At 48.3% G+C, this 27,505-nt stretch overlaps 1 protein-coding gene across 2 annotated transcripts in view; it reads right to left on the reverse strand.

The window, feature by feature from the left end:
- Positions 1-27,505, reverse strand: part of LRRIQ1 (leucine rich repeats and IQ motif containing 1) — a 1,278,742-nt gene that overhangs the window by 451,018 nt on the left and 800,219 nt on the right. For both annotated transcript variants that reach the window (XR_015295276.1, XM_086917996.1), the window contains exon 19: positions 18,994-19,121. Coding sequence is in view for 1 of the 2 variants with exons in the window: in XM_086917996.1 (XP_086774122.1) it covers positions 18,994-19,121 (128 nt within the window). In the remaining variant the exon portion in view is untranslated. The remainder of the gene's footprint in view (positions 1-18,993; positions 19,122-27,505) is intronic.

The raw sequence follows: 27,505 nt of genomic DNA on the forward strand, positions 1-27,505 counted from the left end.
GGTCCTTCCTGGCTCAACGGACATTCCAAATAACATCCTCTTCGGCCTGCTCCGACACTTTTTGAAAGCCACTCACGGAGTTCCTCAGGGATCTATATTGAGCCCCCTGTTTTTTAACCCCTACCTCAGACCCCTGGCCGACCAAGCGGAAAGATCTGGACTCACCCTCATGACCTACGCCGACGATTCCCAAATTATTTTCTCCCTATCTGAATCCAGTCCCTCATCCCCGTCTCTCCTCAAATTAGGGCTTCAAAACATCTTCAATTGGATGACAAGAAATCAATTAAAGCTAAACGGAGACAAAATGGAGATTCTTCTTCTAGAGAAACAACGAGATCTTTGGAACCCCTCACACTGGCCCAACCAGATGGAAAATTTCCCCACCCCAGTTACCCAAGTACGTAATCTGTCTGTCATCATGGACAGCTCCCTCTCCATGAAACAACAGGCCAGCAAAGTTGTCGGCCTATGCCTTACCATCATCAAATGGCTGAGGAAAATTCTTTGGATGCTGCCCTCCTCCACTCAAAAAACCATAGTCAATGCCCTCATAACATCACGGCTTGACTACGGTAACATTCTGTACCTTGGTTCCAACAAAGCGGTAGTTAGTCGGCTGCAGCTTGTCCAAAACTCAGCTGTTAGACTACTGTGCAGAATCCCCAAAAATTCCGGAGTCTCGAGCTACCGTCGTGAGCTCCACTGGCTCAGGGTAGAAAACAGTATCAGATTCAAAGCCCTGAACTATATGTTCAGAATCAAAGCAGGCTTTGCACCCAAATACCTTTTAGCTCTTGCCCATCCTTACACTCCCAAGCGAAACCTTCGGTCGCAATCAGCAGCCAACTTCTGCGTACCAAGGTTCAAACTGGCAAGAATGGGAGGCAGATCCTTTGACCACTTAGGACCATTCCTCTGGAACGCACTTCCTCTATACATTCAAAATGAGGAAAACTATGCTAGGTTCAGAAAGAACGTCAAGACTTGGCTATTCGAACAATAACTTGAATAACCGGAAATCCCCTGCTACCTTTATGCTGTGTCTCGGCGCCGGGAAACCCTTTTTGGGTAGCTGTCGCGCCTTACAAGTTTAAAAAATAAAATAAAAATAAATGGGGGCGTGGCTAGCAGCCAACGATGGCGGACGCAGCTTAGGGAGGCTCCCGCGGCAAGGCGGCTTCCCACATAAATCCGCTATATTAATCCGATAGATTTTGTTGCCATTCGGGGCGGACTGGGTCCGGCGTCCGTGCGGCGCCCATCGGAGCAATTTAAAGACAGCGACGGCCCGACAATTGACGGAAAGACGAGGAGAGAAGAGGGGCCGACTGTCCGCCTCGCAGCAGCGACGTAGTGGGCAGAACGAATCCGACCGGAAGCGGTGTCCTGGCAGGTGCTGCCGGCCGGAAGTGCCGGTCCTCCGGCCGAGCCGAGGGAAAATAATCAGAGAGCATCCATAGGCAGCAGAGGGCCGGGTGGAGACCCGAACAAGTGAGCGCTGCCGGAGAAAGTACACGGAACGCAACATAGAGGACGACGCGACCCGAAAGGGCGGAACAGCCATCTTGGGCAGCGGACTCGCATCATGGGCAGAGACCACGAGAAACAAAAGCGGGACCAGCTATGAAGGTCCGCCTGGCATAATACGATCAGGGGTATTCCCGGGTGAGTGGTGAGGCGATCCGAAATTTTTTCCCCGTGAACATTTGGAGGTGTACCGTCTGGGGGACGCGGTGCAGGCAGTACTGAGAGCCTGCAAGGAATTGGGCCCCCCTCACCCTACCCCCCCCCCTCTTATTGCTGGAACATAAGCGACGCTAGACAGCTTGGAGGTCGAACGCCTGAATTTTAGAGAAGGGGCTCCGGATCAGTGACGTGCAAACGCGCTGGACAGCGCAAAGGAAAGGCAACATCTGCCCCGATTAAACTGGCCGATGCGCGGCTTGCTCCTACAGGCTCAGTCGGCTGATTGTGCCGTGACACTGCTCGGGGGTGCTGGAGAGGTGTACGGAGTCCTTTTTCACCTGGAAAGAGGCGGGGGGATACCCCAATTGTCCATAACTTGCACAGGGCGCTGCCCGATCCTGCACTGTCGACAACGGAAGACCCAGCAGACGAGGGCCCACCAGGAGAGGCCTGTACCATGCACTGCGGAGTGACTATCGCGACTACACGCAGGCATCAACCAGAAGGTACGTGGGACACCCTCCTATTGCCCAGGTGCCGCGCCTCTGTGGGTGACTAGAACGCGCTTCGGTGGCGCAACATGGCGAACAGAGGCCCCAGGCACAACTCCACACAGGCCAAGCTTGACAAATTCGCATATGAGAAGCAGACTCCCCCCCCAAGAACAACGCAAACCCACTGGGAAAATGACGGAAGCTGAAGGGGCGAAGAAGGCTACACTGGAGGATATTCTGGCGGCATTGGCTCAGGTACAGGCGACAGTGGGGTCTACGGCAACTGAGGTTACCCTGATACGAGCGGACCTCCAGAAGATGAATGAGAGAGTTAAACAAGTTGAGGTGGTGACCAAATCCTTAGTCGAGGATGTGTCGGAACTACAAATCGAAATGGGTAAACTGCAAGTGGACAACAAAATACTCAGAGAAAAACTTGACGATCAGGAAGGGCGCTCTCGGCGAAACAACGTCCGAATTTTAGGCATACCGGAATCTGAGGATACGGGAGCGATGGACCTCTATGTGGAGGATATGATCAAAACTCGGCTCCAGCCTAAAGGCTTCTCACATTTCTTTTCTGTGGAAAGGGCCCACAGGGTGCCAGGGGGTAAGCCAAAGACAGGAGGACCGTCGAGGCCAATATTAGCGAGACTATTTAACTTCAGGGACCGGGACGCCATTTTACAAGCGGCAAGAGTGGCACCAGCCATTCAGATCCAGAACTCGAGGGTGTCCTTTTTCCCAGACTATACGGCGGAGGTCTCAAGGAGAAGGAGGACTTTTCTAGAGGTGAAAAAGACATTAAGAGAAAAAGAATTGCCTTACTCGATGCTCTTCCCGGCCCGGCTCCGAGTGGTAGCAGATAAAAAGGTCTGGTTCTTCGACTCCCCGGATGCGGCCAGGGATTGGCTCGAGGGTTGGCGCACTACGGACCAGCCGCGGAAAACTCATAGATCAAACCACGGACACAGAGAAGATAGCCGGACAGGGTCGCAGACATCAGGCAGAGGAGGAACGGGAGGATCCCCGACTCATGGATTCGCAGGGGCCGACGGAGAAGAATGACCTGGAACATAAGAGGCTATAATGGACGCTGTCTTTGTTTATGGACATACTGGTTTGCAGTTGCAGATGGACGTTGGCCTGGTTAGCACCGGATGCAAGCAGGGATGCCGCCTGCTCGGGGAGACGCTCTCCCCCCTACACGCAAGTACTCTGGTTGTGGGATGGGTTAAGCACTCTGCTCAGTTGGGGTGGCGGGCAGTTGGAAGTCCGTTAAGCAGGGGTGCAGGGAGGGGGGGTGAGGGGGGGGGTTGTTTTGACACAGTTTGGAATACACATGTAAGATCGAAGAATACTGTTATGCATACGGGCGGTTTGACAAAGTTTTGGTATATGCAACACTGGTCTAGCTCTTCCATGAGGACCCTAAGCAGTTTATTGAACAGGTACAAAACCAGCACTCATGACACGAATCATGTCAGAAATACCAAGGACCTCATAATTGCAAATGGCTGATGACCAAGCACACAGAGCGGAAAGAGTAGACCCAGATTCACAGGGCAGGTCCCTACGATTACTGACTTGGAATGTGAGAGGGCTGGGAGATAAGGTAAAACGAGGACTGGTACTGACCGCACTGAAAAGGCAGAAACCCACTATAGCACTACTACAAGAGACACATTTGAGGGGGGGGGGGGCAACCAAGGCCATGGATAGGAGAGGGTACAAGATGGTAGTCCACTCGGACTTCACGTCGGGATCCAGGGGGACTGGTATCCTGATTCAGAAATCCTCACAGTTCCTTCCCTTACAAACTAAGACTGACGATCAAGGGTGCTTCGCGGCACTGCAAGGACAGTGGGAGGGTAGGCTCCTTAACTTGGTTTCTGTATATATCCCACCGGCACTACACTCGTTGCAACTCCCGAAACTGGCTGACTTTATACTGACCATTCCTGAGGGGGACGTTATTCTTGGGGGGGACTTCAACGCCATTTTAGACACACAACTTGATAGGTTCCCAACGCCAGTTCCCACGGGGAGACCCCCCCGCTTCCAACGTTTTTTAACAGCCATGGGTCTCATTGACGTCTGGAGGTACACCCACCCTAAGGCTAAACAATACACCTTCCACTCCGCAGTGCACAGCAGTATGTCAAGAATAGACCACTTCCTGGCCCTGGGCAATGGTATCCAACATATAGACACCGTAGAAATTCACCCCCGGGGAATCTCGGACCACTCCCCACTTACTCTTACGATCTCCACTCAGGAGAAGTCACGCAAACGCATATACCCCATACACGCTGCGTATCTTAAGATTCCCCAAGTTCGCAAGGCTCTTAAAAAAGTGACGACAGTATTTCAACGAGAATGTAAACTCAGTACGTTCCTCAGAGGTCGTGTGGGAGGCGTATAAGACGGTTTTCAGGGGGCAAGCCATAAATTCAATCACGGGCTACAAAAGGGAACAGGCTCAGGAACTAGCTAAATTTGAATTAACGTTGCAGGAAATGACAACGGCACATGAACAACACCCCACTCCGGCCACGTTACACGCACTTAACCTTCAACAGCAGCTTTACACTGACCACTTGCGTTTTCAGGTTAAAGGGCAAATGACAGACACACAGAATAGGATTTATGAGGTGGGAGACAAGGCAGGCAGGATGCTGGCATGGCTCGACAGGAGAGGAGGAAGTTCTAGAGGAATCCAACAAGTGAGGGATAATCTGGGGATGATGCACACTAACCCAGAACAAATAGTTGAGAAGCTCACAGCCCACTTCGAGGGGGTCTACACCCCTGAGAGCATGGTAATACCCGAGATGGCCAGAGAGGCACTAGAACAGATAGAGGTCCAGATGCTTTCTTCGGAGGTGGCAACTGAGTTAGATGCGGACATTACTGCTGAAGAAATCCAGATGGCTATTAATGCGTTGAATCCGGGTAAGGCGCTGGGACCCAACGGTATACCTATAGAATGGTATCAAGCGACGCCCGAGAGCCTCAGCAAACATCTACTAGCGATGTTTAAGGAATATTTAGAGAAGGGCTTACTTCCACCACATCAGAGGTTGTCAACTATAGTAGCCATCCCCAAGCCAGGGAAGCCACCTGAGGATTGCTCCTCATATCGCCCCATATCGCTGCTTAATGCAGAAGCTAAAATCCTCGCCAAGCTCTTGGCGACCAGACTTTTGCCTCATCTGCCGTCCCTCATACACCCGGACCAGTCTGGATTTATGCCTCATAGAAATACGGCATTGAATCTGTGCAGACTGCATGGAGTGCTGGCCAGGGCGGACTCGATCGCAACACAAGCAGTGATATTGACCCTTGATGCCAAGATGGCCTTTGACCTTGTAGAGTGGAACTACTTGTTTGAGGTTCTGTCATGTTTGGGATTCGGCCCCCGGTTTACCGCATGGATTAGACTGTTATACACTGACCCGGTTGCACAGGTAGTAGCAAACGGCCATATCTCGCGAACATTCCCACTGGGGAGGGGCACACGTCAAGGATGCCCCCTTTTACCATTACTATTTGCGATCTCATTGGAACCCCTAGCCACTCTAATAAGGACCTCAACGCTCCTGACGGGCATACGCTGGGCGGAGGGCTGGGAGGACCGGCTTTCACTCTATGCAGACGATATGCTGGTAAATCTAACGGACCCAGAACGCGGTGTGCCGGCTCTATTACATCTCTGCGATAGGCATGGTAGGGTGTCAGGATATACGTTGAACTGGAGCAAATCGGAAGTATATGTACTGAAGGGACCGGTCCCGACACTGAATGCAGAATGCCCCCTGAAGATAGCAGGCTCGTCATTTAAATACTTGGGTATCCAGGTTACTAGGGACCCCTCGGAGTTCATGGACAAAAATCTGTGGCCCCACTTGGAAAGACTCAAGCAGGACGTTAAGTTTTGGTTGGGCTGCCTTTAACGCTACTGGGAAGGGCGGCACTGTATAAAATGAAGGCTTTGCCCCGTTTTTTGTACGTACTTGAAAACACGCCATATCCGATGGCTCCGAGATTCTTTCAGAAAGTGGCGGCAATGGTATCCAATCTTTTATGGGGGAACCTCCCGGCGCGCATAGCACAACCCAAATTGCACAGGGGATGGTACGATGGCGGGATCGCGTTGCCTAATCTAAAATTGTATTATTGGGCGGCACACCTGAAACCCAACCAATGGATACACACTCCACAAAACGAACCAGCATTTCAGGCAGACAGGGCACAATTGGGCACAAATAGTTTATTGGCTCCGTTGTATGACCAACGTAAAATGCGCAAATTGGTGGGGCCCACCAGATTAACTGTGGCAATATGGCACACAGCGACAGCAACACTGGGATGGAAGGGGAGAATAACCAAGCTTACCCCACTGTGGGACTCTCGAGCCTTAGGTAACATGAGAAACAGCAGAGGGTTCTCACATTGGGATACTATAGGTATATCTACAGTGGGGGATCTCTGGGAGAGGGGAGGTGTGGTACCTTTTAGTAGATTGAGGGAGCTATACGACCTGGGTGAGCGGGAGTTATATAGATATATTCAGATACAACATGCGTTACTGGCTGCTCTGCCCCCGGACACGGATCTGCCAGAATCGTCCCCGATGGAAGACCGCATTCTCACTGACTTTATGATTGAACGCGCGACATCGCTCACGTACCGTAAACTACTTAACAACTTACCGGACCCACTGACCCCTTTGAAGGAGAAATGGGAGGGAGACACTAGTGAAATGGACGAACATGAATGGAATGAGGCGATAGCATCGCCTAAGGAAGTAGGCATCTAAACACGACTGAGACTTGTGCAATTGAAAGTGTTACATAGGGTGTACTACACGAGGACTATGTTACACCGCATTCACAGAGCACAGCACCCTTACTGCCTTCGTGGGTGCGGGGAGGAGGGCATGTTTTTCCACACCATATGGGACTAGGCCAGGGTCCAGGAGTTTTGGAGACAAATACTGCGAACAATATCACAGGCATTGGAGATCTCACTGTTACCTGAACCAAAGAGGTGCCTCCTAAATATATGGGAACCTACTGATCTATCCAGATACGGTCAACTTTGGGTCACAGTGGGCTTGATAGTGGCGAAACGTGATCTTGCACAACGATGGGGAATGGCAGAAGTGCCAACAAAGACGCAATGGTGCCTGAACATGGATAGGGTGATGGTAACAGAAAGGGCGGTGTACTCTAATCGAGCCTGTCCGGGGAAGTGGAACAAAATTTGGACCAAGTGGAACGTGTACAGAGGGGAGATATGTGATCCATTGCCGGAAGATGACCAGGATGTGTCGGATGGGGAGGGGGAGGAGGAATGAGGGTTCTCACAGAGTATGATGGGGAGGGAAGCCATAGCACATGGGTTTCACCAGATTTAGCAGAATAGTATAGTGGGACGAATGGGGGAGGTTACTGGGGAGTAGAGATCAACGAAGCCGGTGTATTCACAATAATATGCATTTCAGGCAGTGTTGGAGGGACCGGGTGGAGTTCTAATGGGGGAACATTTCACGACTCAGTTAAACACGACCGATATCAAACAAAACATGACCACAATGTGATTCCTTGAGTTTCTTTTGTTTTGTTGTTGTTTTTGTAAAAATAGAAAATCAAGAACCAGTACTGATTAACATTATAATGACTACAATGTACCTCTTCATCGATGCAGTTACAATGGTGTTCAAAATGTCTGACATTCTGACAATAACTTGATGATACTGCATGATGATCACAAGATTGTTATAGCGGCCAGCCCATTGGGTTGTAGGCCTTCAGCTGTGTAAATTTGAAGGTGCAATAAAGGTTTTTGAAAAAAAAAAAAAATAATAATTCCTTACCGTAGAAAGATACCCTAGCAATACCAACCCCGGAGGTGGGTCAGCAAACTAAGTTCATTCCAGGGAGTCCTGGAGAACTGAACGGCCGAAAAAGCTGTCTCTCCGGACTTGGCTGTCCAGGTAGTAATGCTTAGTAAACGTGCGCAGGGATGCCCACGTGGCTGCCTGGCGGATGTCAACCAGAGGAACTCTACCTCCTAAAGCTGTAGTAGCTGCCGTCACCCTGGTAGAGTTGGCGCACAGACATACTGGATGTTCCTTTTTAGCCAAAGAATACCAAATCTTTATGCATAGGACGACCCATCAAGAGATGGTACGTTTGTGCACTGCCCAACCTTTCTTGCCGCCCACATAACCCACGAAGAGTTGATCGTCCACCTGGAAGTCTTTAGTGCGATCAATCTTAGAAAAACAGCAATGGTTTTGGGTCCAGACGTGGAGTCTCCTCCCTTTTCGAAGGGTGGGGAGGCGGGAAGAATGTGGGCAATGCGATGGTCTGACCTACGTGGAAAGAGTTAACCACTTTCGGCAGAAAAGAGGGCCTAGTACTGAGGACTACTTTGTCCGGATGGACAGCAAGAATGGGAGGTGTGGAAGATAAGGCTTGAAGCTCACTCACCCTGCGAGCAGAGGTGGTGCATGCAAGAAAACAGTCTTCAAAGTAAGGGCACGAAGAGGACAATTATGTACTGGCTCAAAAGGAACACACAAGATAAGTGAGGACAAGATTAAAGTCCCACTGGGGCATTACAAAAAGAGAAGGAAGAAAGAAATGAGTAATGCCCTTCAGAAATCTGTTGACAATAGAGGACTTGAAAAGAGAAAGCTGATCAGGAAGGCGAAGAAAGGCCAAAACGGCTGAAAGATAGCCTTTAAGAGTGCACAGAGCAGCGACCTGCTGCGCCAAAGAAAGAATGAAGAGGAGGACCTCTGAAAGGGGCAGAAAGGGGATCCGCAGCCTGTGCTGTGCACCATGCCACAAAATTGTTTCATCTACAGGCGTATACCGTTTTAGTGGGACGCCTGGGTGCCAAGATGACATTACAGACTTTGGTAGGAAGGTCGAAAGCTGTCAACTGTCGTCGCTCAATCTCCATGTAAGGAGGTGGGGGCTGGACAGTTTTGGGTGGAGGACCGTCCGCTGCTGCTGCGACAGAAGATCCTCCTGAAGAGGCAGTCTGATCGGAGAATCAATGGCCATGCTCAAGAGCTCGGGTACCAGACTCTTCATGCCTAGTCTGGAGCCACAAGAATTACTTGGGCCCGGTCGCGCTTGATTTTCGTCAGCACTCTGGGTAGAAGTGGTACAGGCAGAAAGGCATACAGGAGGCCGCAATTCCACTTGCGATGAAAAGCATTGCCAAGCGAGTGCTGCCTTGGAAACTCCAACGTGCAGAACTGCTGCCATTGCACGTTCTCTTTGGTGGCGATTAGATCTAACCAAGGCTCTCCCCACTGCTGAAAGAGACCTTCCACCACCTCCGAGTGAAGATGACCCCTGTGATCCATCATGCAGTGGCGGCTGAGTTCGTCTGCCCTGGCGTTTAGGGAAGCTGCAAGTGTTGAACCACCAGGGATATGCCCTGATGTTCCAGCCATGTGCAAAGAGCCTCTTGACATAGGGTTCACGACCCTACCTCATCCTGTTTGTTGCAGTACTACATGCTGGTGGTGTTGTCCCTGAACCCCTGCACTACTTTGCCTTTGACAGAGGGGAGGAATGCCTTCAGTGCAAAACGAATTGCCCGTAGCTCTGCCGGAGACCAGAGGCCTCTGATCTCTGCCTCCTCCATGTGGCCGCCCCATCCCAGAAGTGACTCATCCGTCACTACTGTGATCTCTGGTTGGGGAAGGGAGAGGAATCTGCCGCTGACCCAATCCTGGTTCGTGAGCCACCACTGCAACTGACTTGAAGTCCTTTCCGAGATCTAGACGACATCGGAAAGCTTCCACTGATGCTGTGCCCACTGGAAATTCAGGTCCCACTGCAGAGCCCACCTATGCCATCTGGCCTAATCCACCAGCAGGATGCGGGAGGCCATGAGGCCCAGTAGCCTTGGTCATTCTCACCGAAATCCAGGATAGAGGCTGAAACATCGGTATCATAGCCCGAATATCCTGGACTCCCTGCTCTGAAGGTTAGACCCGTAACTGCGCTGTGTCCAGAACCGCTCTGATGAAAAGGAGCTTCTGAGAGGGAGTCAGGTGCGACTTTGGCATGTTAATAGTGAACCCAAGCGAATGCAGGAGGTCTGCCATAGTCTGGAGGTAGGAGACGACAGCCTGGGGCGAGCCTGCCTTAAACAGCCAGTCGTCAAGATAGGTGAAGACTAGAACTCCAGATCTGGGCAGATGAGCTGCGACCACCTCCATCACTTCCGTGAACACCTGGGGGGGCACAGTAAACTGAAAATGCTTGTGGCCTACCATGAACCGTAGGTAATGCCAGTGGGCAGGCAAGACGGAGATGTGCAAGTAAGCATCCTGCAAGTTCAATGCTGCCATCCAGTCTCCAGGGTCAAGGCCAGACAAGACCTGAGCCAAGGTTAACATCTTGAACTTCTCCTTCCTGAGGAAGCGGTTGACGTCCCTGAGGTCTGAGATAGGATGCAGCCTTTTGTCCTTCTTGGGTACCAAGAAGGACAATGGGAGTAGCAACCACTACCTACTTTCGGCACAGGGACGCTTTTGATAGCTCCCTTGCCCAAGAGAGAACTTCCTGGCGGAGAAGGGCCAAATGATCCTCCGATATATGATGGAGTGTTGGTGGCATAGAGGGAGGTGTAGTCTCGATGGGGAGGGTGTAGCCCCTTCAGACTATCTGCAAAACCCACCTGTCCGACGTGATGTTGTGCCTGTGCGGGAGGTGATGGTGGATCCTGCTGCCCTTTGGCTACTAGTGGCCCTGAAAGGTCGGACTAGGAAGGCTTGGAGGGAGCTGCAGAGGGTGCATTGGTGGACTGGCCTGCCCGATGGCTCTCAGACCAACAACGCTTGGTCCCACATCCCTGGCCACGCAGAGGCTGGTTAGCTTGCGCTGCTCTATATCTCTGGGTGGAACGTGGTGGGGCACCCCTTCCCCAGCCATTAAAGGGGCGAAAAGCAGACTGTATGGGATGAGAATTGGTTGCAAGGCCCAAGGATCTGGCCATTGCCCTAGAGTCCTTGAAACGCTTGAGCGTGTTGTGTACCTTTTCACCAAACAGGCGACGGCCATCAAAGGTCATGTCCTAAAGGGTAGATTCATCATCCCCAGAGAAGCCGGACGTTTAGGGCTCCAGATGTGGAACACGTTCTACCCAGCGAGTCGGCGGTATCCAGCCCACACCGGATGGTGAACTTTGCTTCATCTCGACCCTCAGCAACAGCGCGGGTGAGAACGGCCCGGGCTACCTCCGGGCACTATGGCAGCACTTGCATGACCGTATCCCACACAGTGTGTGTATAACTGCCCAAGAGACCTGCGGTGTTCACCGAACACAGTCCTAAGCTGGCGGAAGAAAACATCTTCTTCCCAAGATGGTCCTGCTTTTTGTATTCCCTATCTGCTGGAGTAGTAGGGAATGCGCCCTTCGAGGATGAGGCTTGGACCACCAAGCTCTCAGGGGAAGGGTGTGGGGAGAGGAAAAGTAAGTCGCCTGGGGCCGGGCAGTAGCATCATGCAATCATCCCGTCCACAGGACCCCCTGTGCAGGTCTTGGACGAAGTGCCCAAAAGGATGTCGGTGAGGGCTTCATCAAAAGGCAACAGAGCTCTGAAGAGGCTGCTGCCGGCTGAAGCACCTCAGTCAGGAGATTAGTCCTGACAGCCATTGTAGGAAGCTCGAGGTCCAAGACCTCAGCCGCCCTACGCAACACCACAAAGTAGGAAGCTCCCTCCTCCATGGCCATGGTAGGGGGAAAAAGCATACCAAGGTCTGGGGAGTTATCCAGACCACTGGCATCACCCAACTCCTCTCTCCAGTCCGGGTCATCGTGTTGATCTGCTAGAGGGTCAATAGACTTCTCCCAGTCCTCCTCACCCTCCTCTGGCAGCCACTCAGGGCGGTAGGGAACGACAGGAATAAACAGTGGGACAAAATTACCCTCCAGTGCTGGTAGCAACATCGATCGATGTCGGTCTGGCGCCTTGTCCACATCAGGCAGGAGGCTGGGGTTGACGCCGGTTGGGGGCATTATCGGCGTCGGGGGCGTTGCCACCGGGATCGGTGCCGGGAAGGCACTGCGTTGTCGACCAGCACTGATTTGGATCCAGGCCTGGATCCATGGGGGCCCTGCGGTGCCGGGGATCCCAGCTGAGTCAGCGGGCCCGAAGGCGTGCCAGTGGAGTTGGGCTGCCCAAAGATGCTGTGAAGCACTTCATAAAATTGACGAAGCTGGGCAGGGAAAGCGCTGGCTCTGGGAAAGGGCGGGAAGCACAGAGCCATCCCAGCAGGCTCTGAGGAAGGAGTCGGAGAGCAACAATGCTCCGGGTCCCGTATTTCTTGTGCTTCGACTTACCCGAGGATTGCAAAGACTTCGATGATGAGTGGTGATGGCTCCGCGACCGGTCGCGCAACTTTCCCTACGACCGGCACCTCAAGCAGCAAGGAGCAGACTGCCGGGCCTTTAAAAGGTTTTGGGCCACTCCCGCAAACACTTCAGGGCCCGGCAGTCGGAGTACGTCACGTTCCAGGCACCAAAGACACAAGAGGTGAAGATCGGTGACCGACATCAACTTGTGACAGGAGTCACAAGGCTTGAAACAGGGCCAACGGCTGAACATGCCTCATGCACCAGGAGTCGTAAGACTCAAAAGACGTTGACAAAAAGTCAAAAAAGGTTAGTCAAAAAGTGACTAATGGGCACGCTCTCTCTGGATCTGCGCTGGCTGGGGCAGAAACAGAAAGAACTGACGTCAGCGCGCAGGTGCGGCATCTAAATAGACACCGCAACATCAACCCAGCGACCACAAAGCCGTTGACAAATGCGGAGTCGACTGGCGCCACCTACACGTGCAGGGGTACTGCTCCGAAAAAGTTTCTCCGGATCCAGTCTGACACCGGGGGGAATTCAAAGGTAAGGAATCTATAACTAATGGTCTTTTTCAGATGGCTCATTTCACTTTTACTGCCTACGTGCTTGTGAGGCTATCTCAGCCCCCGAGCACATAGGCAGATGGGGAGGAATCAGTGGAAAGGAGAGAATCGCCCCTTTCCAATGGTACCCTCCCCTAGTGGATACCTGCTTGGGGAACACTGAAGAAGGGAGATCTCCTAGCAGGGATTCAGGGAGGGGGGAGCAGCGCATTGGGCAAGGGATTTTGCTCCCCCCAAATATTTTGGACATATTCAGTCTTTCTGCACCCCCAGGGGAGCAGATGGGGGCAGTAGACCCCAACATGCCTGGGGGGCAAAAAGTACTCTAGACGCCAGGGAATATTTCTTTTGAATACTTAGGGGTGGGGGCTGCCCTAAATGGGCATTATAATGCTCCTACTCCTCTCAAAAATCACCACAGTTTATCTACCTCCCCTGAAACACAGATGGGGGCAATAGCCCCTGATCTGCCCATCGGGGGGGTGGCAGAAATCCCACTAGGCACCAGGGATTATTGTGGGTTTTTTAATAGAAGAGGGGTGATTGCTGCCAACAATAGACTTGCCGATGCCCCTACCCCAGTCTTTCTGCCACCCCAGAGGCAGATGGGAGTATTCCATCCGAGTTGAAAAGTGCACTAGACACCAGGGATTTATTTTTCTTTCTAAAAGAGGGATGGGGCTGCCAAGAGTGGGCATGTGAATGCCCCCACCCACCCCCTAAAAAAGGACAGACTTTCTGCCCCTCCCTTGGGGCAGATGGGAATTATAAGCCCCAATATGCCCCCACCGGGGGGCAGAAAGCCCACTAGAAACCAGGGATTATTTTTCTTGAATGAGTAGGTGTAGGGGCTGCCCAAAATGGACATGCCAATGCTCCTTTCCCCCTCAAACACAAAAGGGAGAGTCTTTTTGCCCCCCGAGGGGCAGATGGTTGTTATTACCCCCAATCTGCCTCTGAGGGGGAGCAAAAAGCTCACTATACACCATGGATCTTTTTTTATAACAGAGGAGTAGGGGCTGCCCAGAATGGGCATGTCATGTTTCCGAACCCCCCAAAAAATGTGCACAGTCTTTCTGGCCCCTGGGAGGCATATTGTGGCAATAGCTCCTGATCTGCACTCCAGAAAGCCCAAATGGCACAAGGGACTCTTTTTCTTTGTGTAGGGTTGGGGCTGCCAAGAATGGGCATGACGATGCCCCCCCCTCCAAAAAAAATGGGCACAGTCTTTCTGTCCCTAGGGACAGATGGTGGTAACTACATCCGATCGGCCCTCCGGGAGGGGGCAGAAAGCCAACTAGGCACCAGGGATATATGTGTACGGGCATGTCAGGGAGCGACCCCGTAGTCAAGGGTTGCTCTCCTTTTTTTGACACACATTTTAGTCCTGTCTGAGAGAGAGAGAGAGAGGAAGGGAGGGAGAGAGAGAAAGCGAGAGAGCGAGAGAGAGTGATAGAGTGGTTCTGTTGGGAGTTTTATATAGCGCAAACTAGACCCGGCGGTATCAGAGCGCTTCACATGAGCACCAGTTACATTACAGGTGGGCACATTCATTTTGTTAGGCACGAGGAGATTAAGTGATTTGCCCGGAATCAAAGAATGTTAAGAGTCCCTGTCGAGACTCGAACCCGGTTCCCCAGCTCAGAGGTCGACCGCCCTAGCCATTAGGCCACATTATCTCCCCAAAGTGTGTGTGTGTGGCGAGAGAACTGGAGTTCGGCTGACAGTCTGCATGTACTGGCATTTGACTGGCAGTGTGTGTGGACTTGCGCTTGGCTGGTGGTGTGTGAGGACTGGCACATTGCTGGTGGTATGGGCAGACTGTCGCTTGGCTGGCGATCGAGCTTGCATGGACCCCCCAACATTTTCCTACCCAGAGCACACTTCAAACCTCAAAGTTAGCTAATAGTCACATTTTCCACACATGTTTGTGTGGGAAACTTGAAGGATCACTGCACCGGCACACATTTCCTACCACCCAGCGTTCCCTTCGATCTTCTGAGAAAAATTATACCTCACTTGTGTGGGTGCCAAAACCAGAGTCAGCCTAAAATCGTATTAAAAAAACTGCCCTTATTGACACAGTTTGGTTCCACCTCAGTTTTTCATCTTATACGCTTTAAGGATGACTCTGCTTTGGGCACCCACACAAGGGAGGTATCATGTTTCTCGGGAAAAAGAGGGGAATGCTGGGTAGTAGGAAAATTGGGCCGGCATGCAGATTCCACACAGAAATGTGAGAAAAATGTGTTTTTATCTAAATTTGAGGTTTGCAGGGGATTCTGGGTAAGAAATCGTTGGGGGATCCACGCAAGTCACACCTCCATGTACTTCCCCGGGTGTCTAGTTTTCAGGAATGTCCGGGTTTGGTTGGTGTACCTAGATGGCCGCCAAACCCGGGAACAAAAACCCAGGTGCCCCCCTATCTATCACAAAACAACCTGTTTTTGCCAAGGCGGCATTTGCGTTTTAGTCCCAGGCTCTCCACAGATGCCAGAACTTTCCATCACAGAAATGTGGGGAAAATGTGTTTTACATTTTTTTATTACAAAGTTTAAGGTTTGCAAGGGATTCTGGGTAACAGAACCTGGTGAGAGCCAGACAAGTCACCCCATCCAGGATTCCCCTGGTTATCTAGTTTTCAAATATATACAGGTTTGCTAAGTTTCCCTAGATGCTGGCTGAGCTTAGGTTCCAAATTCACAGCTAGGCAAATTGCGAAAAAAGGGTCAGTTTTCACTGGAAATCTGTGATGTGTCCAAGTTGCATTTTGGTAATTTCCTCTTGTGGGCATCAGGCTACCCACACAAATGAGGTCCCATTTTTATCAGGAGACTTAGGGAAACACAAAATAGCAGAACAAGTGTTGTTACCAATTGACTTTCTATGCATTTCTGCCTTTCAAACATAAGACAATGTGTAAAAATTAAGTCATTTTGAAAAATGCCCTCCAATTACCCTGCTTGTATAGGGACCCACACATTTGGAGATGTGCATATAACCACTGCTTCTAAACTCCATATTCTGTTCAGAAATAAGTGAAAATGTAGACACAAATGGCTGTTTTTTTTCAAATCAATTTCAATATTTCTTTATTTTAAATGTTAGTTTCTATAGGAAAACCTTGAAGGATCTACACAAATGACCCTTTGCTGAATCCAGACTTGTATCTACTTTCCAGAAATGTATAGCTTTCCATTTGTGGCTTTACACCCATTTCTACCTCTAACTGAAAGGAAGCTGAAAGCACCGAAAAAAGGAAAAATAGGCTTTGTCCCAGTAAAATGCCAAAACTGAGTAAAAAATGTTGGTTTTCTGATAAAAGTCTGCCTGTCCCTGAAAGGATGAGAATATGTTGATTTTGGCACCGCAAACCCTTCCTTGATACCATTTGCAGAGGAAAAAACAGGCGCTTTCTTCCCAAAAATTTGAATTGCGCTGTATTTTGACTAATTTCTCAGTCCCTTCCAGGGAAATCCACAAACTCTTGGTATATTTAGAATCCTCAGGATGTTGGTAGAAAAGGAAGCAAATTTGGCGTGGCTAACTTATGTGGAAAGTAAGTTACAGGGGCCTGAGCGCAATCTACCCCAAATAGCCCAAAAAAAAGGTTTGGCATGCTTGGGGGGTGGGGGAAGGCCTGCCAGCGAATGGTGCTCCACGAACAACAATTGCATAGAAAAAGGAACTTTAGTGATATGAAGCTGTTCAGTGGTGCACGTCCGATGACATAAGCGGGACACTATAAAGTAACTGAAACTAACCTGTTTACAGCATCATAAATAAATGTTCGACTTCATGTATATTTATCCCTCTGTGACACCAAATATGTGCTACACATTCTCCTGCAGAGAAATATCAGAAAATTACCTGTCAGATGAGTTGGGGAAAAATGCTCTAGAAGAAAGATCAAATTTATATGCCAAGACCTGTACCCTAGGCCCTGATGCTCTCAACTAGCTTCCGACCAATGTCAGCTGCAGTAAAGGAAATGTGCATTGCTGTAGTGAGGTAATGTGGACTGAGCAGCTCCACTGCAACTGAAAGGGATTCTAGGTGCTCTGCATCTACATAAGGATTCCGGAAACCAGCAGAAAAGCCACCAGGCAATGGAAAGAGTGGCTGCTCAGGAACGAGGCACACACAGTGAGACACAGTAAATTGAAAAAAAATGCCACTCATCATTGAACGGGATGCTGGATTACAAAGGGCAACCCCACATCTATAGGCACAGGGTCAGAATGATTTGCATATGGCCATGTCTGAACTCGGGTGGCTGAGTGAGCTAAAGAATTGTGATGGATTAAACCCAGATCAGTTGACTGGGGGTGAGTGTTTGATTGGCTCAAACGCTCCGTCCATCATCCCCTTTTGTATCGCTTTGTTCGCCCTAAATTGGCAGGGTATGCTCAGACGTGAGTCCCTTGCTCACTTGGCTACTGGATTAAAGATAGCCTGGCTGATGAGGATTATGAATCCGAAACCAGTCCCAGGATGTTTGTTTCCGGTCCAGGAAAGACATGGCTTGGCAGTTTGGGCTGGACTGTTCCCATGAGGCACAGGGTCAGACTGATTTGCATATGGCCATGTCTGAACTGGGGTGGCTGAGTGAGCTAAAGAATTGTGATGGATTAAACCCAGATCAGTTGACTGGGGGTGAGTGTTTGATTGGCTCAAACGCTCCGTCCATCATCCTCTTTTGTACAACTCCACATCTATGACTGTGTCAGACCATTGATGTGGGGGTCGTCCTAAAACAAGGGATTCCTCTTTTAATTCAAAGAGAGATTTTACATGCCACGTTATGAGCGAGTCGACTTTTTCTCTTGTTCACAGTTGTGTGGGGACTTGAAGGCAGCAGCTTCAAATACCAAAAATTTTACTGCGCTTCATGCTGCCAGGGTCAGAGGCATAACGAATAGGACACTTCACAACGCACGCGTTACAGCATGTGTTACACTAGAAAGAACCGTGTTTTGGGCTGACCCAAAACACGGCTAACAAGCCCATCAATATCTAGTGCTAGAATGAGGCGTATCCAAAGAAGCCAATGGCTGAAGAAGGCGGGATCAAGGCTCCTTTCTGTACGTCATTTGTGGTGTATTGTGCTGACAAATAGAGTAAGTTGACTGTAGCCAGAACAAAAAAATCACACATACTTGGCAAAGCAGGAGAGCTGATTTTGCACATAATACAACTGCGTGATATTCAACCGAAAAACGATTTATATTGAAACTATGAATTCAATTAACTTCTATAGAAAGAAACATCCCAAAAGATATAATTTTTTGTGTATTTAAATATTTGACAGCATCTTTACACATAAAACCCCTAATTGGCTGAAGTGAATATGCAAATGCAGTAAAACAGCCTACAACCCCCTTTTGTCCCATTTCTCAGTGATTTATGGAAAGAAAAAAAACGTTTGATGTGCATGTTCATTTTACCCAGCACTCACTGACTCAAAGAAAATGTGCGACTTCCCATGAGTAATCCGGTTAATTTTGTGAATTCACAAAAAAGACAAAACACTACTTCCATCAGCAAGTGAAGGGAGAACAGGGCAAAGCTAGAGATGTAATGATATTGTCATTAAAAGAAATAAAGGGACTTGCGTTAGTGTATCACAATTCAATTCAGTGTACAATAAATACTCGGTTTACGTCCAAATAACAATATTGGCCAGACTGGAGTTAATGAGCATATACTACTTATGATATGGATTTATATGAAAAGGTGGTCCAAGTGGCTGCAAGTACAAATATGTTAAGATTCTGTGAAAGGAATTCATGAAAGAGCGATTTAGAATTCTAGCAAAAGTAACTCTTTAAGAGCCTCTGCAAAATGCTTACCTGCTGCTGAAATCTTTTTTTCCAGATGTGATTTTAGTTCTTGCATTAGAGACTTCGTCACATTGCCAAGCTTGATGCGGATGCAGGGGTAAGATAGGTGGCATGTTAGCAGTAGTTAACACTGTATTCTGATGAATGATAAAATGATTGAAAAAAACTGTTACTATCTTTATTGGAACAAGCACAGTTTCTGTAATATGTTGTTAGTAATGGGACAGACACAATTAACTTAATACAAGTCGTTTGTTAGGAGATAAAGATACCTGGAAACAAAAGATTCTCTAATTTGTGGAACAATTGCTAAATTCTCATTTGGAGGATGTCCCTCAAGTTGAATATCAGCCAGGGAATTTTGTCTGTTGTACTATCCTTATGGAGGAGATCATTACAAAGGCAGATTTTACTTCGGAAGTTAATCTCCAGTGTTTGCATCTATTGGTGTGAATCATTCCTCATTGTCGTGCTTGAATCATCAGTAGATAATGTTGAAAGAGAAGTATATATTTAAAATAAATTAACACTGTGTTTGCTATATACTTTATGTAGTTTATCCACCTCATCAGATGACCAAAACACCAGCCAATGACATGGAGAAATACACAGCACAACTCCCCTCGGAGGCTTCACAGGTAAGATATTAGAAACTCATCCAAAGCAATTCTAACAGTCTCATGGAAAGGAAGGACGGTGAGTGAATTTATGAAAGATAACAATACTGGAGAATTAGAATGATCAGACTAAGACATTGGGGTGCTGATTGAAGTGTGTGAAAACCCTTCTCAAGCAACAGCCACAATCCTTGCCAGGGCTAACCTCTGGCAGTCTGGCACAAAAGCTGTCAGGCTTCACTGAGAGGCACTGTGGTAAGAATGTATGCAGAACACAAACAGCAACCATGTGAAAACACAACACAAGAGATATCCCACACCAATTGCGAATATTTAAGGCAAATATATTAAATAAAATGGGACCTAATTGACAAATTCCAATCAGTAGAACCAGAGATAAGCCATTTTAAATGTTTAAGTTAAAGTAGCGCCAAGAAGTAGAAAGCGCTAACTGTCAGTATCAGGTTGCTCTAGACAAGGGCAACACCACAAGTTCAGGCTGACTGTGATGGCGTGCTGACTGGATACAGGGACCAGTTAGCCCCCTCAAAAAGTTACCTTCTCAAGGTCCAACGCACAGAGATCAAAACTTTAGGATTTCACAAGAGGAACTCAACTGATGCCAGCCAACAGTCCAGGACCTGAGGAGGCATCTCTTGGGGATCAGGAACTTACTTCAGCAGAGACGAGAAAAGCTCAATCCGGTTCAACTGCATGTCCAGTTGCAGCAGATCAGCTGGGCAGTTGCAGGTAGCCCCTGGAGCTCGCTATGTCCCTCTTGTTCAGAAAAGGAAGTTAGCCAACTGAGTCACTCAGGTTAGCCAGGGAGGAAGGAAGCAGGTCCAATCTTCCTTCTCAGAGAGCAGGGCAGGCCTTCAGCAGAAGAGTGGTCCTCTGAAGAACAAGGTAGGCCTCATGCATCAGGCCAGTCTTCTGGAGCACAAGACAGGCCTTAAGCAGCAGGACAGTCCTCTGAGGAACAAGGCAAGACTTCTTCTGTAATGACTACAGGACCAGAAGTGTAACTATCAGTCACTCAGAATGCCCAAAATGTATACCTTGTGCCACCTTTTGAAGTGGTGGAAACAGCTAGCACTCCCCCCCCCCCCCCCCGATTTCTGATTCTAGATTGTTCCTTCCTTCCTCTTTCGTCTACTGCCCAGGCTCCAAGTGGTCTAGGGTGATTACACTGGTGTTAAGTTCCATTTTTAGTGTGCTGGAGGAAACCATTTAAAATGTATTTGGGACAGGCAACAGCTGCGCCCATCCGATTCTGGGCCTCTCCCAGCTACACCCAGATTATATTGTTCAATGTCTGGGCCCCAAATGTATTTCTGATGGTGAAGCAATTAACAGGTCCAGGCAGCTGCACACTCCTACACGGTGTTAGAAAGTTTAGGGCAGTCAAAAGCCCACTTTCTAAAAGGATTTGATATTATACCACAAAATCATTCACAACCATGACCACACACCACATTATGACCATCAAATATTCATTTTTTCTTTTTCCTATTTTCACAACTAAAACTTTTTAGATATAAACTTCATGTGATTCACATAGAAAACATTTATAGGCTTGTCAATACACAGGGAAAACAAAAATAATATATGTACAAGGAAGGAAAAGGCACACATTTAAAAGTAAATATGTAAAGCCTAGGTATAGATAATGCTTGATTATCAGAAGAGCAGAAAAGCACATTGTCTGCTCCAATTACATGGGAGGAAATTGAGATAGCAATTTTGGGCCTGGCCGCTGGGAAGGCAATGGGACCAGACAATGGTTTTATGGTATTTTTTTTTCTGCCATTTCTGTCTGTATTATTCATATTTATTTTTTGGTAATTTTATCTGTATTTACCATATTTATTTCGGGTTTTGTGGAACAATTTAGCTGAAATTTGTATATTTCCACATTTATTTAACCAATAAATATGCACTCATGCTTGAATGTCTGCCAGGTTTCTGTGCTGTGAACACCAGCAGAAGATAAATCAGTGCACTTATATAAAAATATTAAAATTTCAGTAGCAACCTTGTGCATATCTACTGCTATTAAAGAACAAGTTACTTACCTTCGGTAACGCTTTTTCTGGTAGATACAGTATCTGCCTGTGGATTCCTCACCTTGTGAATATCCCCTTGCGTCAGCAACATTCGGAAATTCTTTTTGTAGCTTCGCGCCGACGTGGACGACGTCACAGAGGCACGGCATCGCGTGCGACTCCACTGACGTCACCGACACCATAATAGGCCCACGCCGGGGTGATGACATCAGTTCCGCCCTTTTTTCCGTGCCTTCGAGGCACACGGACGGACCGACAACAGTAGATATATACACAGTATATAATATTCAAGATAGCACACACAGTGTAAAGACAATGCAGTAATTCAATAAGAATAACATATATACATTTAAACATTGTCATTATCTAAGGTATAAAAGAGTGGACAACGGGGAGGCAGTTGAAAGGTCTTTCCTTGAGACAGATTGCCTTCCACGCCCCACCAAATCAGATCAGCTGCAGCTTCTCTGGAGATCCTGACTGACTCCCTGAGATCTCCGTTGTGCTGATACCACCGCCGGCGGAGGCCCCACTGGAGTGCCCTCATGTGCCAGCATGCATGGTTGACCAACAGAATGCAGGGGGCCATCAGACTGAGCAGACGAAGGACCTTCAGGACTGGAACGACCGCTCCATTGAAAAATAAAGGAATCAACTCCTGTATGTCGTGAATCCTTTGTGGAGGAGGGAATGAACGACACAGTTGTATCCAGTACCGCACCTATGAACAGGTTGCGCTGGGAGGGCACAAGGTGAGATTTGGGCACATTTATCGAAAAACCCAACCTGTACAACTGTGTTGTCACTTGCAGATGATGGAGCACCTTCACTGGAGCTTTGATCAGCCAATCGTCCAGATACGGGAATACCGGTATCCCCGATCTTCTGAGATGTGCTGCCACCACAGCCATCACCTTGGTGAAGACTCGAGGCGCAGTAGTAAGACCAAACGGTAGAACCACAAACTGGTAATGTTGTGATCCTACTGTAAAACGGAGATACTTCCTGTGTGACTGCAGGATAGATATGTGAAAATATGCATCCTGCAAGTCTATTGACACCAACCAGTCTTCTTCCATCAGCGTCTGAAGAACCTGTGCAAGGGTGAGCATCTTGAACTTCTCCTGTTTTAGGTAAAGGTTCAAGATCCTGAGATCCAGGATTGGACGAAGTCTGCCATCCTTCTTGGGTATCAGGAAATACTGGGAGTAGCATCCCTGACCCCTTTCCTGGTCTGGAACCATCTCTATCGCACCCTTTCTTAACAGTGACTGGACTTCATCCTGCAGGAGTAACAGGTGTTCCTCCGTGCAAAAACCTTGGCAAGTAGGGTAATTTGGAGGGAATTCCCGAAAGGGAAGAGCATACCCATTTTCTACGAGATTGAGAACCCAAAGATCTGATGTAACCGATTCCCAATCCCGTAGAAAATGGGTAAGCCGACCCCCTACAGGACCCGCATGTTCCGGAATGGTGGATCTAGGGCTGCTTTTCTGTGGCTGGGGGGTTGGAAGAGGTGGAGGAGGAGGAGGCTTGACGTCCTTGAGGACGAGCGCTTTGCTTACCCCTGTATGATTTATACAGCGGATTCTGCTGTTGCTGCTGCTGCTGCTGCTGCTGTTGACCTTGACGGTAGGGACGAAAAGATTTGGCAGCAGCCCTACTGTCCTTAAATCATTCCAAAGCTGTATCAGCTTTTTTACCAAAAAGACCAACACCTTCAAAGGGCAAATCCAATAACGCAGCCTGAACGTCCGCCGAAAAAGTCCGATGACTTCACCCAGGCAGCCCTTCTAGAGGCAACAGCAGTTCCCATGATGCGAGCAACTGAATCAGCTGTGTCTAGCCCACTCTGGATCACTTGACGTGCAGCCGCCTGTGCATCAGCCAATACCTCATCAAAATCCTTCCTGTTGTCATCAGGAATTTTAGGAGCCAACAGTCGCAATGAATCCATCAGGGCATGTATGTATCTACCCATAAAGCAAGTGGCATTAGTCGATTTTGAAGCCATACTTGCTGAAGAGAAAGGCTTCTTCGCAGTCTGATCCTGTTTCTTGGATTCCTTATCCCCAGGCACTTGAGGGAATGCACCCACAGTCTTTTTTGAACAGGCTGCCTGAATAACCAGACTTTCAGGCAAAGGATGCGAGGATAAAAACTCAGGATCCCCAGGTGAAACTCTATACCTCCTTGCAACACTTTTAGCCACTGCAGGAGCTGTAAGAGGCTTGCTCCAAACCTCCAAAATAGGTTCAGTTATTGCTTCATTAAAGGGAAGCAACGGTTCAATAACAGATTTTGGGGAATGGAGAACCTCAGTCAAGAGATTGGATTTATATTCCACTGTAGGCAAGGTTAAATTTAAAAGTTCTGCAGCCTTCCTCATGACCATGTGGTATGGCTTAACATCCTTTGAAGGAGCATCAGACACAGATGGCAGCTCCCATTCAGGAGAAAGTTCCAAACCACTAGCTTCTCCTAGGTCTTCAAAACAGTCCTCCTGAAGCTCACCTTCTTCCATCTCAGTCTCAGCTTCTCAATATCTTTGCTCCTCTATGAGGCGCTGAGCATCCCTTCTGGATCTCTCTTTCAACAGCCGTACCGTTGGATCCGTGAACGACTCCGACGGAGCCGGTATCGACGTCGAGATCGAATCCGTAGGCCCAGGGCGCTGTTCTCGAGGTCGACTCGGAGCCGGCGACGTCGGTATCGGCGTCGACGACCTCGGCGGCGCCAAGCAATGCCAAGGCGGCTTCGGAGCCGGCATAAATGGCATAAAGGGAGCTGGAGCATAGGAGTGGGGAACTCCTAAGTTATACGCCAGAGGACCCATAGGACCCGAATGTGCACCAGAGGGGTACCATGCTCTGGAATAGACACCATACATAGCGTTTAAAAACGCAGTAGGGTTTTGACCTGGAGCTTGGAAAGGTAGGTAAGAACCCACAGACTGACCCTTCAGAGGTTCCGGATTCGCCTCCTCTTCCACAGGTGGTCGTTTCATCGAACCATCATTCAAAGGGACTTCTTCATCCTCTCGAGCCGGAGACGGCGCCTGAGACGGATTCAAAACCGGAGTCGGCGATTGAACCTGCGACTCCGAAGGCGAAGCCTCACCTTCTGGTTCCAAGACCTCTGGTGCTGGAGACACTACATCCTTCCCATGCTTCCTCTTAGGCGACTTCGGTCTCGAGCCCGAATCCTTACCGGAGTGATGCTGAGATTTATGCCTTCGCTTCTTATGCTTCTTTTTCGACTTCGAAGCATGACCGGATGACGACTTCGAAAGCGACGCCGAGCGTGATCTTGACCTCAACCTCGATCTCGACCTTGCCCTTTTTGAACGGGATCTCGAAGTATTCTTTTCTTTACTTCCTCTTAACTTCGGCATTAAAAGCTTAGTCTCCCTCTCTCGAAGTGCCTTCGGATTCATCTTCTTACACGAAGAACAGCTATCGACATCATGGTCCGAACTCAGGCACCAGATACAGTCCTCGTGTGGGTCTGTGATCGACATCATTTTGCCGCACTCTCTACATGGCTTGAATCCGGTCTTCTTAGTCGACATCTTCAGTGAGACAAAGAAGCAAGAAAACAGAGAAAACAGTAACAAAGTTACCAACAGCTACAGAGATTCCCTGAAACCGTTAGCGTCGACGACGTGGAAAAAAGGGAATTGATGTCATCACGCCGGCGTGGGCCTATTATGGTGTCGGTGACATCAGCGGAGTCGCGCACAATGCTGTGCCTCTGTGACATCTTCCACGTCGGCGCGAAGCTACAAAAAGAATTTCCGAATGTTGCTGACGCAAGGGGATATTCACAAGGTGAGAAATCCACTGGCAGATGTATCTATCAGAAGCCTTATTACTAAAATTCCTTTTTTTTAACCCCCTTATCTATCAATCCACACATCTATTGGCCTGGCAGTCATGGCAGACAGTATTCAGAATTACTCAAAAAGCAACACAATTTCTGTTTTTATCCACATTTAAAAATAAATACAGACAAGAATATGAATGTTTTCTGTCTGTATTTATCTGTGTAAATCAGTAAAAACGGAAAACAGGGAGCCTTAATTATAAATGTGATATTACTGGAGCACTAAACGGACTAAACTGAAGGAACTGTGATTTTTCTCTGAGCTCAGTATGGACACGGTTTTTGTTTTGCCCACTTAAGGAGGAATGGACCTAAAAAAGAAAGTAAGCTCTAAGGCCACTATTTCAAATAATCCAAATAAAACAGAACCTGGGCTTTAAAAGATTTCCTTTGAGATTTACTGTATGTAATGTTGTCATCGTTTTGTGTAAATTTTGTGTAAATTTGTGATATATTCCATTCTTGTAAATATAGTATTGTTATTTTCCCTGTATACTAACAAGCCTATACATGTTTCCTATGTGAATCATATGAAGAATATATCTGATAAGGTTTAGTTGTGAAAAAAAGGAAAAAGAAAAAAGTATTAAATATTTGATGGTCATAACATGGGGGTGTGATCATGGTTGAGAATGATTTTGTGGCATGATATCACTACTGGCATTTGAATTGTTTTTCAAGTTTATATAGGGCCTAGCCTTACTGATTATAGGCCTAACCCTGTGAAGTTCTCTTTTCTTTAACTTTCTAAAAGGGACATTTTCAAAACTGTAATCTAAAAGACTATACCTTTAAAGAGCATTTAAATAAAAATTAATTTGAGTCCAAACGTGACATTTCTACCAGTACCCAACCAAAGGTTAGCACTTAAATGTAATAAGGTAACCCAATGTTTTCCTGTGGTAGAGGTAGGTCTCACACTAGTGAAACATGGATTTAGGAGTTTTTCACTATCAGGATATTTAAAACTGAAAAACACATGCCCTACTTTTTAAATAGAATGCACTCTGCCCTCTGGACTGTTTAGGGCCTACTTTAGTGGTGGCTTATATGTATTAAAAAGGTATGTTTAGGCCTGGAAAAAGGTTTATTTTGCCAGGTCGAATCAGTATTTTACAAGTGCACTACAAGAGTGCTTAGCCCAGCCCCAGACTTACCTAGATCTGTCCTCCAACCAGTCAAGGCCATTTTACACTCAGCTTCTTTGCCTGGAGTTTCCCACCTCTCTGTTGCTGCTCTCTCTGCTCCTTTGTCTCTGCCCTCCTCTTAATCTCCTTTCTCTCATTCTTGTGCATTTTCTCCTCTGTTTTTTATCCTCCTAATACCACTTTCACTCTTCTCTTTCCCCACACTTTACACATCTCCTTCCCATTTTCTAGCCTCTTGTAACACTTTCTCTCTTCACTCCCTTATTTGTTAGGCCTTTCCTACTTTGGCCACTTTCATTCTACTCTCTCGCATTCCTTGTGCCTTTTCTCCCCAATTTTTAGCCTCTGTGCCATACTCTTCTTACGCTCTCTCGCTCCCATTCTTTGAGCCTTTCACCTCTATTCACAGCCTCTCTGTGTTACATTTTGTGCCATTTCTCAGCATTTTTCTGCTGCTTTCCTTCTGCTTTTTTGACACTCCCACCGCCTTGCCCATTTCCTGCTTTGCTCCTATTTACCCCACGTACCTACCTCGCTTTCCCCGAACCCACGTGCCCCTCCCATGTCTCTTCCTGCTTTCCTCAATCCTTACCTACTCTTCTGTAGCATCTACTTCCTGCCTCTCTTCCAGTGCTGCTAGCCCAGCCCACCCCCTTGCGCTCCTCCCCACTCTCAGGACTTGAGCAGGTGCCTAGGCCCAGACCCACACTTACCTGGACTAGTCCTCTGACCAGTCAAGGCCCTTTCCGACATGGCTCCTTCGCTTGAAAATTCCTGCCTCCCTGCTTCTGCTCTCCCTCCTCCT

This window comes from Lissotriton vulgaris, chromosome 1_1, assembly GCF_964263255.1.
Source record: "Lissotriton vulgaris chromosome 1_1, aLisVul1.2, whole genome shotgun sequence".
Lineage (NCBI taxonomy): Eukaryota > Metazoa > Chordata > Amphibia > Caudata > Salamandridae > Lissotriton > Lissotriton vulgaris.